General features: G+C 45.0%; 2 protein-coding genes across 2 annotated transcripts; both read right to left on the reverse strand.

The window, feature by feature from the left end:
- Positions 1-3,175: 3,175 nt before the first annotated feature.
- Positions 3,176-7,023, reverse strand: LOC123045713 (indole-3-glycerol phosphate synthase, chloroplastic). Its single transcript, XM_044468871.1, has 10 exons — positions 6,762-7,023; positions 6,428-6,685; positions 6,145-6,321; positions 5,597-5,671; positions 5,454-5,498; positions 5,183-5,347; positions 4,982-5,060; positions 4,262-4,344; positions 3,596-3,664; positions 3,176-3,497 (listed from the first exon to the last, which is right to left on the reverse strand). Exons 1-10 carry the CDS (start codon positions 6,939-6,941, stop codon positions 3,399-3,401), a joined length of 1,230 nt encoding a protein of 409 aa, XP_044324806.1. The 5' UTR covers positions 6,942-7,023; the 3' UTR covers positions 3,176-3,398.
- A 1,235-nt stretch (positions 7,024-8,258) lies between these two features.
- LOC100270667 (protection of telomeres protein 1b) lies at positions 8,259-13,723 on the reverse strand. Its single transcript, XM_044468872.1, has 10 exons — positions 13,495-13,723; positions 11,503-11,636; positions 11,139-11,322; positions 10,461-10,528; positions 10,297-10,385; positions 9,746-10,024; positions 9,586-9,662; positions 9,434-9,492; positions 9,002-9,157; positions 8,259-8,836 (listed from the first exon to the last, which is right to left on the reverse strand). The coding sequence occupies exons 1-10, from the start codon at positions 13,691-13,693 to the stop codon at positions 8,618-8,620; spliced, it is 1,464 nt and encodes a 487-aa protein (XP_044324807.1). The 5' UTR covers positions 13,694-13,723; the 3' UTR covers positions 8,259-8,617.
- Between the last annotated feature and the right edge of the window lie 970 nt (positions 13,724-14,693).

The raw sequence follows: 14,693 nt of genomic DNA on the forward strand, positions 1-14,693 counted from the left end.
ATTCAGAGGAGCACCAGACCATTTTCTTCTCCGATGATACTAGTCAAGAAAAAAGACGGAACCTGGAGGTTATGCATCGATTACAGACACCTCAATGCCCTTACAGTCATGGCCAAGCATCATGTACCTATCATAGAAGAACTTTTGGATGAGCTCCACGGCGCAACTTGGTTCTCCAAACTTGACCCCTACGCCGGGTACCACCAGATTAGATTGGCACCAGGAGAAGAATACAAGACCGCCTTTCAAACACACCAGGGGCACTTTGAATTCAAGGTGGTCTCGTCCGGACTGGCAGAAGCACCGACAACTTTCATTGGTGCGGTCACAACCACTCTGCAACCAGTCAACCGTGTCTGTGTGGTGTCATTCTTCGACAACATATTGGTTTTCAGCGCTACACTTCAAGCGCACATCGACCACTTGCGCCAAGTCTTAACTCTGCTCCACCGAGACAGCTGGTACATCAAGCTCAGCAAGTGCGCTTTCGGACAACAACAAGTTTCTTATCTCGGTCACACCATCAGTGCTCAGGGGGTTTCCACAGACCCATCCAAAATCACACGGTTGCAAATTGGTCCACTCCCATAGATGTCAAGGCGTGCGCAGTTTTCTGGGGCTCGCTGGCTATTATCGCAGATTTGTCAAGATTTTTGGAGTGATCGTGAGGCCTTTATTCAATCTGCTCAAGAAAGGTACTCCATTCCTTTGGACCTCGACCACATAAACAACTTTTCAAGTGCTCAAACAACAACTTGTGTCAGCTTCAGTACTCGCGCTACCCAACTTCCAGCAGTCGTTCACTGTCAAAACAGACGCTAGTGACCGTGGCATTAGAGCTATTCTGCAGCAGCAAGGACACCCAATTGCCTTTATGAGCAAGGCACTCAGCCCACGCTATCAAGACTTGTCAACCTACGAAAAGGAGTAGCTAGCCATGATTGTGGCTATTGATCAATGGCATCCGTATCTACAACGCCAAGTTCGTCATTCTGACGGATCAGAGAAGCTTAGTTCACTTGGAAGAGCAAAGGCTGACCACACCTTGGCAACAAAAGGCATTTACCAAACTGTTGGGCCTCTGCTACCGCATCCGTTACAAAAAAGGTACTAAAAATGCCGGCGTTGACGCCCTGTCCAGGGCAAATCCAATTGACACACTTGCCAGCGTCATTTCTTGCCGTCCAGCATGGCTTGGAAAGACATGGCCACCAGCTATATCAACAACCCACAGGCTTCACGTCTGTTGGAGCAATTGGCACTCAAGGAAGATCCTAACAAGCGCTTCTCCCTGCAACAAGGTATCATTCGCTTTCATGATAGAATCTGGCTCGGAGGCAACACACAAATTCAACAGAGAATCATCTCAGCTTTCCACGACAACCCCGTGGGTGGCCATTCAGGATTTCATGTCACTTACCGACGCATTCGACGCCTGTTTGCATGGCCCAAGATGAAAACACACATACTGCAATACGTGCGCTGCTGCCAGGTATGCCAACAGGCCAAGCCAGACCGTGCATCATCGCCAGGACTGTTCTTGCCTCTGTCGATTCCAAAACAACCATGGGACATGATATCTGTGGATTTTGTCGATGGCCTTCCTCAGTCCAGTAAGTTCAACTGCCTGCTCGTCATTCTGGACAAGCGTAGAAAGTTTGCATACTTCCTTCCCTTGGCCCACCCTTACACAGCAGCATCAGTGGCTCAGTTGTACTTGCATCAGATTTACAAAATCCATGGCCTACCCGGTGCGATCGTGTCCGATAGGGTTCGAATATTCACAAGTCACTTCTGGTAGGAGCTTTCCCGAGGGGCAGGAACATAGCTCCAACTTAGCATAGCCAACCACCCCCAGACTGACGGGCAGACAGAGCGCATTAATCAATGCGTCGAAACCTTTCTCCGTTGTTTCACTCAAGCCTGCCCTCGGAGATGGAGCTTCTGGATCCCACTAGCATAGTTTTGGTACAACAACAACCACCATTCAGCGATCGGCATGACGCCATTCAGAGCCATGTTTGGATATGAACCACACCATTGGGGAATCACAACAGACAACACTTGCTCGGTCCCAACACTCCAAACTTGGCTGGACGAGCGCGCCACAGTGCAGGAGCTGCTGCAACAACATCTCAATAGGGGCGCGCCAACTGATGAAAGTGCAAGCTGACAAGAAGCGATCCTTCAGAACTTTTCAAGTGGGCGACCGGGTGTTCCTCAAGTTACAACCGAATATTCAGTCATCGGTGGCACCGCGGGCTAATCACAACAAGTACTACGGGTCATTCCCCATCATCGCCAAGATCAACGATGTGGCTTACAAGCTCCAACTCCTAGCCCAAGCAACAGTACACCCGGTGTTCCACGTCTCCCTCCTCCGGCAAGCACTCCTTCCAGGTACGACGGTCGAATCTCAGCTTCCACATTGTTATGATGATTTGGTTGTCCTAGTGGCCATTCTGACGACATGCATGAACAAGTCAAGATACAGTGGTCAAACTCTTCACACCTGGGAACCACATGGGAGGACAAGAACAACCTTCAAGCTCGGTTTCCGCATGCAGAGGCTTGGGGACAAACCTCCACATAAGGAGGGGATGTCAGCATACCTGACACGCCGGGCCCACAGGGCAGCAACCACACCAGCATCAGCGCTGCCCAGCGACCCGTCAGGCCAAGACGGCCCAACCCAAGAGTCCATGGGCTGGAATGGGCGAACTGAAGACCGCTCACTTCGTTACTTAAGGCAGAGCTGCAAGAGGAGAACCCATCCGGAGGATCAGGCTATCGGCGGCGGCTACCTACCCTGTTTCCCTTCCTTGTTCTTCCTGTTCCTCCTGCACCCCCAATTCATCTAAACCCTGTATCTTAAGCTACTACTTTGGAGAGTTTGATCGAGAGAAATACTAGTGTTGCCTATCACTGCGCGGTTTAGGTCCTACTACTTAAGTTGAGTAATTTATTTGTGCTCCCAATATTAGATAGGAGACCAAACAATCCCTGGGAGTAGCTCCAAATAGCATGTTTGCTACTGCATTATCTTATCACTAGCTCAGAGGCTGTCACTTGTCAGCATGGTCAAGATTATGCGTTGCAACTTGCGACAACAAAAAATCGAACTTAGATAGGACAGCAAAGAGCTGACCTATCAAGCTAAGTAAACTCAAGCTGATAACAGCTACACCCAACTTATTCGATCATCTCTCTTCGCATTGCATCCTTTGAACAATGAGGCCGGTTACAACTTCCGGGAAATGGCAGCAAGGGAAGAACACCGATACTGGCCAGGTAAACAAAATTGCTGACCGAAACTCTCCAAAAGCGCATATCGCTCTGTTCTCCTATACAAAATATGAGAGGCCCAGCATTTCACGATTCCTTACCCCTTTTCCTATTTACACAGCACTACTCACGGGCGAGATGTCTTTGCCGAAAAGCCCGGCGATTGCTTTCCCAGGGTCCTCCTGCTTGATGAGGGACTCCCCGACAAGAATCTGCATCAAGGTGTCAAGTCAGGGTAAGAAAAAGCAAGAAAAACTAGACTTCGGAATCACTGTAGTGTTCATTTACACGTGTCTCATGGCTCACTTACCGCTTTGACCCCAGCATCCTGAACGAACGAAACATGGTCAGGCGTGAACAGTCCGGACTCGCCTACGACCTGAAACAGGTTAAAGGTAAGCATGAATACTGTATGCCAAGGAGTCACATACATAATCCAACACGAGCAATTTTGTACTGAGAACTTGTGGATAGCAATATGGGCAGTGAAAATAGAACATGGCATAGATGAACTACGGTTCAATGAAAATTTTCTCATGGTTCGATAAAGAGACTGTTCTGATAGATGAGCCTTAACTGCACATAACTAATTTATGTTACTCCGCGTGCCAAGAGCTACCCTGCCTTATATGGGCTGATAAGAGTATCATTGCCAGTGGTCTCCCTTGAGCTAACCAAGTTAAATTCATGTACAGCTACACCATTAATAAAAGAGACATATGCCTGATTCACGGCATAGTGCTACCTAAATGCCAGTAATGGGGTTACAAGAGATGCCGATAATTTAAACTGAAAAAAAAAGACTAATGCAGCAGATGCCAATATTTACAAAATATAAAATAGTACTAAAACATTTGTCTTGCCAGGTAACTACAGTGTAGAATATATGGATAGTGCTTCGTTATCAAATACTGCAACGTGTGGTAACTACTGTAAAGTGCACAAAATTGGTAGCAAGAGACATGGGGTTACTTACAATTATGTCCTTCTGGGTTATAAGTTGTCCCCGTTCACCCTCCAGAAGCTTTTTCGTGTTTGAAATGTCAACTTCGAAAGTTTCTGCAATAAAATTACGTTCCCTGTGAATTATTGATCCTAGAACACAATTTGAAGCACCACAAGATTAACATCTTTAATCATCTACTTTCAATAATGAACGCGTTACCATGTTTTACGTCCTTAAGCTTGGATATCAAGATCTAAGGTGTAGCTCTAGCTTTTTACATTTTAAGAATCAAATAATCTGGATTATACATGATTAAACACCAAAAGAGAGCACATCCTTCCCACGGGCACGCTTGTGCATGTGTGGTCTGCACTGTGAGGTCTGCACACGTGACAACTCCTTGGAAATTCAAAAAGATTATACCATGTAAACAGAAGCTCCATAGTATATGATTTATGATGGCAAATAGAAATAAGTGATCCGTTAGTTTGTATGAAAGCAACAAGCATCCAGGTGATAAAATAACTGCAACGACTTGTAAAGAACATATGTGACATAGATAGGGATGCTCAAATATGGTTTCTTCAAACCATTCAAAGATTGTCATGCACGTGTGCATTACTAATTGAGTAACGTGGAGTCATTTTTGTTTTTGTACTGGACAGGTTTTGCTCTCAACAAACACCCCCAGATTGTTATATAATATGTGCCAACGAAACTTATAACTAAACCAAATGAACAATGTCATACCAAGATTACGGTTATTGATGCCAATAAGCTGAATGCCGTCTATCCCTATAACACGGTCGATTTCCCTTTCATCATGCACCTTCAACAACACAATTAACATGTTAATTCCATCAGACTTCGAATGCTGAAGGTGCATTTGATTTGAAGAGGGGAGTAGAAAGCTTCAATATACAAAATATGTTGCAAAAATAATTCACAAACCTCAACTAAAGCTGCCATCCCGAGTATTTTGCATATTTTCAGCATATAACTGATATCGCGATCAGGTAAGATGGCAGCAATCAGAAGAACAGCATCTGCTCCCTTAGACCGTGCATAGTAAAGCTGCCAAGCATCAATGATGAATTCTTTGCACAGAAGAGGACACTGCGTTCAGAAAGATCAGATCATGAGCCTTTCATGCATTCGAACTACCACGTCTGAAACCACTGACTTCTGCAAGTAGTACAACATATGGCCAAATATACAGTACCTTCACTCCAGCATTGCGTATAGCCTCCAAATAGTCGAAACTTCCCTGTTTGCATATCAAAGGAAGCCAAGTATTTTCAGTACAGATGACTCCACAACATATGAAAATAGGGATCCAAATCTCCTACAGAAGAAATTACTAACCTGAAAGAATTTTGAATCTGTAAGAACACTTAAGCATGCTGCTCCATTTTTCTCATATGCTTGAGCGATCTCAACCTGTTTATGTCCCAACAAACATTAGTTAGTTTAGGTGTATCTGCACTTCTTAATTGGTGTTACAAATGAAGAGCAACAGCTTGGTCTCCTTCAAGAAAAGAAAAAACAGTGTATGTTTGTGCTAGTGAATGTCAACAATGGAAGTCTCACTAGCTGGGAATAGGCAAATCAAGTGGATAGTAAGTAGTGACATAAATAAAAGGGCAAGCATAGTTTGAAATCTCTCCCTACAGTTGTATGACCCATTCGTATTAATGCCTCACTGTTATAACCAGTTTTGAAACAACATAACACGTTTAACTAAAGTAAGTTCATATACAAGATAGTATCGTCGAAATGATAGTTTACACATCAAATATAAATCACATTCAGTGAGCAGGTGAACTCCGATAAGGCGATAACATAAATGGCCAATAGACTGTGCAGGCTGCCTGCACCTAATTTTAGCATCACTAGTCATCCCACACACTCACCGGGTCAAAATTCTCCCTGAGAACCCCCCGACTTGGCGAGGCCTTCTTCACCTCCGCAATCAGAGCGGGCAGAGCAGTCCGATCGTAGGACGCTTTCAGCGCAGCAACAAAGTCCCTGGCCGGAGGCGCATTGTCCAGAGGGCCTTTCAGCCTGTACAAGGGCATTTTCTCCTTCATCTGGCGAACACAAAATCAGCCAGAACACGAATTTGGCATCGCATGAATGAAACATCACTTTGCACAGGGCAGCACAATGCTCCGGAAGTCCAGCATGACATCATACCTGCCAAATCTCAACGTCCTTGTTCCAGACAATCTTCTCGAGGATGTTGCGCGGTGTGTTCCCCACGTTCTCGAGGCGGAACTGGAAGGGGCCCACGTGGTGCACGGACGGGCCCGTGACCGGGCGCCTCCGGATCTTTATCCCGTCCAGCCCCTCGATGCTGGAGGCGGGGGCGTCCGCCGCCGGGGCGCCGTTGTTGCCCTGCTCGGTGGCTTCGACCGCCGTCTCAGTCTGGTCCGAGGTCGTCGCCGCCGCATCCTGCAGCATCCACACAAACAAACCGTTACGAACTCCGCCTTCCACGGGGGGTCGCGGGAGCAAGTTGGCGACTCACCGTCTCGGCGGGAGTGCAGCGAAGAGGTGCGGCGCGGGCGCCGTCCATGTGAAGGGCGGCGATGACGCGGCGAGGGAGCTTGGAGGCGGCTAGGGCTTTGGGGCGGCGGAGATGGGAGCAGCGGGTCGGGGGTGGGAGGCCTGGACGTGATGGCGCGGGTGCGGTAGCGAGCGCCTCCATTAGAGGAGGTGTCGGGATTTATGGAGGGAAGGGGAAAGATGGACTGAGAGAAGATGGAGGTGGGGGCACGGGCGGCTGCTTTCCTGGCGGGGGCGGGGGCGGGGGCGCGGGGCCTCAGCCTCGCTATCCTATCACTTTCGAAATTACTCCTAAACTAAATTAATTAAGTCCCGTTTATCTTTTTTAACATCTGATTTATTCTTTAAACATCTTTTTTTTCGAGAAACTTGCAATCTATTCATCTTCAATCATGGCAGTACAAAGAACAACAAAGGTAATAAAAATTACAACCATGTTCGTGGACCACCTAATAACGACTACAAGCACTGGAGCGAGCTGAAGGCACGCCGCCGTCATCACCCTTCTTTACCGGAGCCGGGGAGACCTTGTTGTAGTAGGAGTCGTTGTGCTAAGGCTCAAAGAACCAGCGCACCAGAACAACAACCGTCGCCGATGAAGAGAGATTGAAAGGATCCAATCTGTGGACACACGATCGTAGACGGATCCAAACAGATCGACCGAAGACAAACATCAACCAAATCCCGTAAGATCCACTGGAGACACCTCCACGCGCGCCCTCGGTGATTCTAGATGCATCGTCGGGACGGAGGCTAGGCCAGGATAACATTACTCCATCTTTAGGGAGCCGTCACGCCTCGCCTTCTTTAGCAGGACACAAACTCTAAAGAAATTAAAAACACACACCGAAAAACGGAGCGGGAGCCCTTCCACCTGTAAAGGCCGGGATCCACTGCGCCTCCATGATCCTAAGGCCAATGAAGACGAAACAGATCGACGGCGGGAGGCGTGAAAACCCTGGTCGTGGGGGGAGTTTCTTGTGAAAGAGAAAAACATTTCTTGCGGAGGAGAGATGTCGACGGCTTTGTTGAGTTCAGTTCATCTACACAAACTTAGTATCATCAGATTTTTTTTATATAAAATATACTTATGTAGTAGTATGCATATTTGATGTTGCATACTTGGAATATTTTGCTATGGATTTGGCCAGGCATAAATAAGTTTGACCTGGAACAAACCAAAAACTTCGGTTAATTTAAAAGAGAGAGTACAGTTGAGTGAAAGCTAGCTATTCTCGCAACAGAGGAATTAGTTGAACGCGTGATGATCCAGTCAGTGCACGCAAAGTTGAGTAAAAACTCAACCGCACTGACGGTGTGAAACTCGGACGATCGGCTAGCTTTGATTTCCTTTTCCTGCACGCTAAGCAAGTGACCGGCTGGCGAACCGACCGTCATCAACACCACGACCTGGCCGTCAACGCCGTGCCGTGCGGCGAAACCCAACGCCTCCGGCGGGGAACTGCAACGCGCTTTCATTCAGGAAACTCCTCACGTTTCTTCCCCACGACGCACACGGCACACACACACACTAACTAAGCTAGTGCCATCGACTTCGCAACTTTGGGAGGAACACCGAGCACAAGTCATACAGGATATACAGGATGCACACTAGCGGTGACTAGTGCCAACATGCCATCGACTGCACAAAAACTGCACTAATCCAGTAACACCAACAGAGTGGCTCCTCTAGTCTAAGGAACAAACAGCAGCAACGGGATGACTAGTAGTGCCAGTTCAGGCAGACCTCTCTGTACACAGTGCAGTCTCCGAGGCGGTTCGCCGCGTCGCGGATCGATGGATCACCTTCCGCCTATCTCAGTCCCTGATCTCTGTGCCGAAGATCCGGTACCGTCGGCTGCCCCAGGGATCGTACTTGTCCAGACGGTACGACTTCAGGCAGCACCATATCCAGGGAGGGTTCCTGCCTCCGGCCATGCCTTCCTCGGCATCGTCTTCTGGTTCCGGGACGCCCAGCAGCCTGTTCATCTTTCTGGTCAGCGCGGCCAGTGTGAGGAAACCGCCGAAAAAGCTCACCTGGCATCCATAAGATGAACACAGGTTTCAGCAAAGGCAAGCATTTTCTCAGGCACTTGTGGCTTCTTTTTTTTTACCACAAAATGTAGTTTCTGTGACTTCTGAGAATGGACACTGGAGGGGAGGTGCATTGTAAACCGCAAGGCTGGCTCATTAACATCTTACCGCATCATCCTTGTGGACGTATGCATGGATTCTTGCTGTAGGATCCTCGAGAGTCAGCCGAAGGCAATAATCACCCGTCAACAATGAATGCAGCTCTTTGCCTTGACAAGGGTATGCCGCCACCACACGGACCAGGGTTTTGAATTTGTGCGTCACCTGGCACAAAAGATACAGAGATATCGGTGCCGGCATTAGTTTTCACTTTCAGAACACTTCTAGGTTAGTGTTGATTAGGAAAAGCAGCACTGGAAGAGTCCGGTTCTTGAAAACTTCTAGGTTAGTGTTCTGTTGTTACCTTGGTACTTTGTGCTTGGTGGGTGCTTTATTTATAAAGCGGGGCGAAAGCCTTTTTCGGTATAAACTAAAACGAATGCAACAAGTGAAGCTGATGAACAATTGACAAAAATGTTGCAATTGGGAAATGAGTATTACCTGTTCATGGGTGAGCGACTCCATTAATGTCGTGTAACCTGCTCTCTTGAACTCCACATCTGATAGAATTGGCAAATATCACATGGCAGGTCTTAGCATACAACAGATGGCAGCAAATCTGCATCACGTAATTATCCAGTTATGACCCATACCAGTAATATCAGAGGCCATGTGGAGGCTAGCCATTGGCTCTCGATGAACTTGGGTGGCAAAACGACCATCATATGTCCTGGAGTTATTAATGCACTTGATAAACATTTCCTAAAGGAAATTTAAGATGCACTAGCCATCCATGAGAAAAGAGAAGATTACTTCAAACGTTCAATGACACTGCCATCTTCATTAGATAAAAGACGGATTCTACTAGAAGGCAGCAAAGAGCCTTTCCACATGCCAAACTCCTGTTTGCAAGTAATATTGCAGAACCGGGCCCAGTAAATATCCTTTTGCAAGTGTAGTATTTCCTTTGAAAATCTGTTTGAGAATACCCTCAGGACAGTTCCAACACAAGGCAGTGTGCATAGAACCTCCCTGGGTAACGGCGCTTCTTCAGGATGCAGAGGGGTTGGTGTAACTGCTTCCATGTCCAAACTACAAGGTCGCCAAGAAAAATAACAGAGGCGCACCATTTAGTTCAAAAAATGAACAGTGACATTAGCATATGCTTTATGAGAAATCAAGTCTATTTGCTCCTATACCCAAAGTTAAAACAATGTGATATTCCCTTCAAAACAACCAAACGAAGGCCCTGATAAATATATCAAAAGCACTATTGCCATCCTACATTTTTTTAGACAGACTTTATTTGCTATCGCATGTTGGTGAAATAGAACTTAAACAATAATTAGAGATTCTAACCCTACCGTGTCTGAAGCTCAGTTGGAGGAGTATCAGTTCCATCCCAAACATAAAAAATCCATTCGCCACTGGGAGCTTCACAGACATGAAGTACCTATAAAGAAAAACTAGATATTTCCTCAGTTGACATAAGTATCAAATTTAATTTGATTGAATATAAGGAACTAACCTTGCATACAAGGTCAAAAGTAGAATCAGACTTTATATTCCGTAGCTGCAATTCAAGATCTTTCAGACCTATGGTACAAAAAACTATTACAAACAGCAACAAATATCACAAAAGATACTCACACTGAATATATTCTCTACTGAAGATAGAAATAATTCATGAATCTGTGTATAAACGCATACACATAAATCACTAGACAACTTTGTATGCAGGCCATGCTAGGATAAGCACTTACACAATGCAGCATCATGGCAAGGAGATAAAACCAACAAAAAAGGGACCATTTGTGCATATAAAAACTTAAGTGGCACTATATTAGAATGAAGTCCATACAAAGACAGCCTTACCTAAGATGGTAAATGCGAGAATGCAAGTAGAAATACGAGAATAATTAATCAGATGGATCATTGTATTATTGTATACGAATGGGGCCTAGATCAGATCATGCATAGACATTAACTGTCCGGAGCAAAAGTTTGAAAACAGTGATAGCAAGATCCCATCAAGGCTGATGGACAAAAGCAGAGTTTCCGTCTCAGTTGGAAGCTCCTGTTTGCTTCCATGGTATGAGACAGATGTACAAAATTTGAAAGAACGCGATTGTAACACTGCACAACATGTAATGTGGATGCGTGAACCAAAGAAATGAACAACAGTAGTGTTCAAATTAGGAGTCACCTGGAGGATGATACACAAGCCACATTCTCATCTGGGTTAAAATTTGATTGTCATGTTTGGTTCCTTGATGTTTCATAGAAATCTGGTAAGGCCTGAACTCTGTAGATACCATCCCTCCAAATAGTGCAAACGAAGAAAACCTTTTCTCAATAGTTACAAAGAATTCTCCATGTAGCACTTTTACCTGCAAATAAAAGTAGACATGATCTAGTCACCACAAATACTTCATAAAAACGAGGGGAGAAAATTGCACATAAAAGCATACAAAAGGGACAATGTAAGTGCAAAGTTGTATTCTCAGAAGAGAAATGCCATAGAATGTGGCACTACGATAAGTGGACACTTGAAGAGTATTCAGCTATACCACAACATTATGGAGACTGATGATATCGCCGCTTGACCTAACACATGGCAGTAGTGCAGTGTTGTTAGCAAAGAAAGTCACGGAGATACCAGATGTACGTGATTGATCAGCTATCCTCAATGTAAGAGTGAAATCTGCAAAAACGTTAGCCATGACTGAGTGGCATCGCATTGGTTTCATCAATAAGCAGAATGGAACAAAAAAAATGAAAATCACTAGGCCATGTAAAGACAAGATTACCATAAACATCAACCACCTTGTTTCAAACATATATGCATTAACCTGCTAGAAACTTACTTCCATGCCTTCAAGGATGTGGGATAGGGGGGGCATTATCCCGCCTTGCTTTTTAGTATTATTATAGCTGTTAGTGTGGCCATTTTGGTCAATAAAAAGAGTGCAGGAAGGATTAATGAAGGATATTGTTTCTCATTTCAAGGAAGACGGTTGTGTGATGTGTCTATTCTCAAAGATGCAGATGACACCATTCTTTTTGTAGAAAATTTACAGCAGGCTAGAAATTTGAAGCTTATCCTACGCTTAAACATATTTGAGGTTTGAAAAGAAATTTGAAGTGAGCTCTATTTCTTAGGAATGAGGTTGCGAGATGAGAGATTTTCCATTTTGTGGAAGACTACAGAGGAAAAAGTAGAATGGAGTTGGCTAGGTGGCAAGATAAAACATTATCTTATGCGGAAGGGTATACTCCCAATAATTCTTGTTTAAGCAGCATCGCCTTCCTACATGTTGTACTTCTTTAGGATTCCAAGGGAAGTTCTCAAGAAGTTAACAACTTCAGGATAACCTTGTCATGCCATTTGGTTAGCTAGCCAGCAGTATTTACAAGGGGGCACTCTTTCTCAGGTGGAAGTTAGATCACGTGAGTTGCATTTCTAGTAGAGTTTAATGCAGAATAAGCCACTGTTGTTTGCATTCTGTCACAAGAAAGTGGAGGACGCGGGTCGAACAGCCAAACAAGTTCTATTCCTTCCCTTTGACACGTCTTCGTGCACTTTACTTGTTTTACAAAGCAGACCGATAACTCCACTTGTTCCTGGGAGGAGTGGAAGGGAACAGAAAATGTAGCTTTCAAATTCCTTTGATTTTATTACTCAGCATTCGGTAAGAATGTGACTGACACATGTGTTTAATGAAGGATGGGGTATGTAGGGTTTATGAGAATTTTGTAGAGAGCTTCTGGGTATGTGGATGCCGCACCAGCTTCAGCAAGAATCTGATGTCCCTTAGCTGAGGAACCAGATAGATCAGTGTGGAAGTTGGGTGCAAAAGGAGAATATATTGTGCATTCTTTTTATGTACTATAGATCTTAGAACAGAATCTGATTGTTATCCATTTAGCTTTAGCATTTTCATGTGTTCATTGTCAGGAACCCATGAGTTAAACACACTCACTATCTCATGGTTTCAGCAAAAGTCATCACTAACGGGAAGTCACCAAAGAGTTGATTTAGGGATGATCATTGTGTGAGATGCTAAAGCTTGAGTTTTTCTCGTGCTAAAGCCACCAGATTTATTAACCAGCACGACTTGACAAATCAAAGCAAAGGTAGTACTGTAGTACTATAATTTCATAGCTAAAAACAACAAAATATCACCCCAGGACTTCCTGTTTCCACAGAATTTGCAGAGCAGGACCTGAGAACAGTTTGTGAATCGACCATAGAGAAGGAAGAAGCATGACGCAGAGCTCAAGGCATCAACCGGTTACACTAAAAAAAGACAATTGTAACGAAATTCTACATCAACTGACTCGCAATCATCTACAACCTTGACCAGTGCGTGCGACAGAGGTCGACTGAGCATTACCTGACTAATTTCAAGGCATACGAAGCAACGGCAGAACACCACTCCAAGTGTCTCTAACCTAAGCCCCAATGCACCCGAGCAGCGCAAATCGGTGCAGCGATAAGAACCCTAGGGGAGCGCGCGCACGGCAGGTGCGCAGGGGAGGGGAGGGGAGGGGTGACTCACCGGTTCCGCGGCTGCGGAAGGCGGCGCCGATCTCGATGACGACGGCGAAGAGGCAGACCCGGATGCCGGAGGCCTTCAAGGCCTCGGCGATAGGCAGGTACACGTACTCCGCCTCCCCGCCCGCCATCGATGGAACCGCGCCTCCCTCGCGCTGTCGCTTCCGCTCGCGCACCGCCGCCGCTGACGACGAGGCGTCCATGGTGTGTTTTGTGCGTTACCGAGTGACGACACGGACACGTAGCGAGTATGACTTGGCATTTGTAACCCGAAATTTCAATACTCGCTCCTGTTAGGAATTAATTAAATAGATTAATTAAGTGTTAAATTTATGTTAAATTCTAAAACTAGTACAAAGTTAAGACACTTATTTTGGGACGGAGGTTTTTTAAAACGAAATGTGAGCACAACACCAAGAATGCGAGTACAAAGACTCGAACTTGAACGGGTGGGAGGTTTCACCACCTGCTGGCCACCGGGTTACACCACATGTCTCTACTAGAATGTTAATTATTATTTTGAACAGCTGCCTCCTATTTGTAACCACTTCTGTATCCTGCACATATATATACCCTAAATTTATCAATGAAAAAAACTGTTCCATCATTTACTTCTCACTTTTACATGTTATCAGCACGGTCACTAAGGATCACCTTGATCATGATTGTGCCAAATTAGTTCATTTCATCCACAACATGTTTACTCTCAATGATTGCGAAAGCATTTCATCAAATACATGACTGTCATTTTCAAAAGGAAACACACTAAGCTCATGTTAGGTGGAAGTCATTATTTTTACATGGAGGCATGGACATCATTTTTTATCCCTTCTTGCCACTATAACTCCACATTCAAAAACTGACATTGCTATTTTTTATATCTAATATGCACATATACATTTTATATGCCAGCAACTTCACTTAGTTTCCAAGTTCAAAAAAAAACTTCACTTAGTTTCCAACTAAGCATATAATAGTTAAACATCTATTTACCATGTGGTACTTCCTTAAGAGAAGTATGTTGTCATGACCACAACGCAAATGATCACTCATTCATTTTCGGGACTCGAGTCTACTGCAACTTACAGTCATGTCACTTGTAAAATCAACTTCACCTAAAGTGAGCTTAGTGTATTTCTGATAAAAAAACTCATAATACACTTTATATCATCTTACTGCAACTTACAGTTCTGTCACTTACAT

Source organism: Triticum aestivum, chromosome 2B (assembly GCF_018294505.1).
Source record: "Triticum aestivum cultivar Chinese Spring chromosome 2B, IWGSC CS RefSeq v2.1, whole genome shotgun sequence".
NCBI lineage: Eukaryota > Viridiplantae > Streptophyta > Magnoliopsida > Poales > Poaceae > Triticum > Triticum aestivum.

What these genes read in the sequence shown, in the direction of transcription:
- LOC123045713 (XM_044468871.1), bottom strand. Translation starts at nt 6,941, where the DNA reads ATGGAGGCGCTCGCTACCGCACCCGCGCCATCACGTCCAGGCCTCCCA. An exon ending in CAGATTCAAAATTCTTTCAG is followed by an intron (nt 5,499 to 5,596) that starts GTTAGTAATTTC and finishes ATATGCAAACAG; the next exon opens with GGAAGTTTCGACTATTTGGA. An exon ending in GGATGGCAGCTTTAGTTGAG is followed by an intron (nt 5,061 to 5,182) that starts GTTTGTGAATTA and finishes GTGTTGTTGAAG; the next exon opens with GTGCATGATGAAAGGGAAAT.
- LOC100270667 (XM_044468872.1), bottom strand. Translation starts at nt 13,693, where the DNA reads ATGGACGCCTCGTCGTCAGCGGCGGCGGTGCGCGAGCGGAAGCGACAG. An exon ending in CTTCCGCAGCCGCGGAACCG is followed by an intron (nt 11,637 to 13,494) that starts GTGAGTCACCCC and finishes ACGTTTTTGCAG; the next exon opens with ATTTCACTCTTACATTGAGG. An exon ending in AGTCGCTCACCCATGAACAG is followed by an intron (nt 9,158 to 9,433) that starts GTAATACTCATT and finishes CTTTTGTGCCAG; the next exon opens with GTGACGCACAAATTCAAAAC.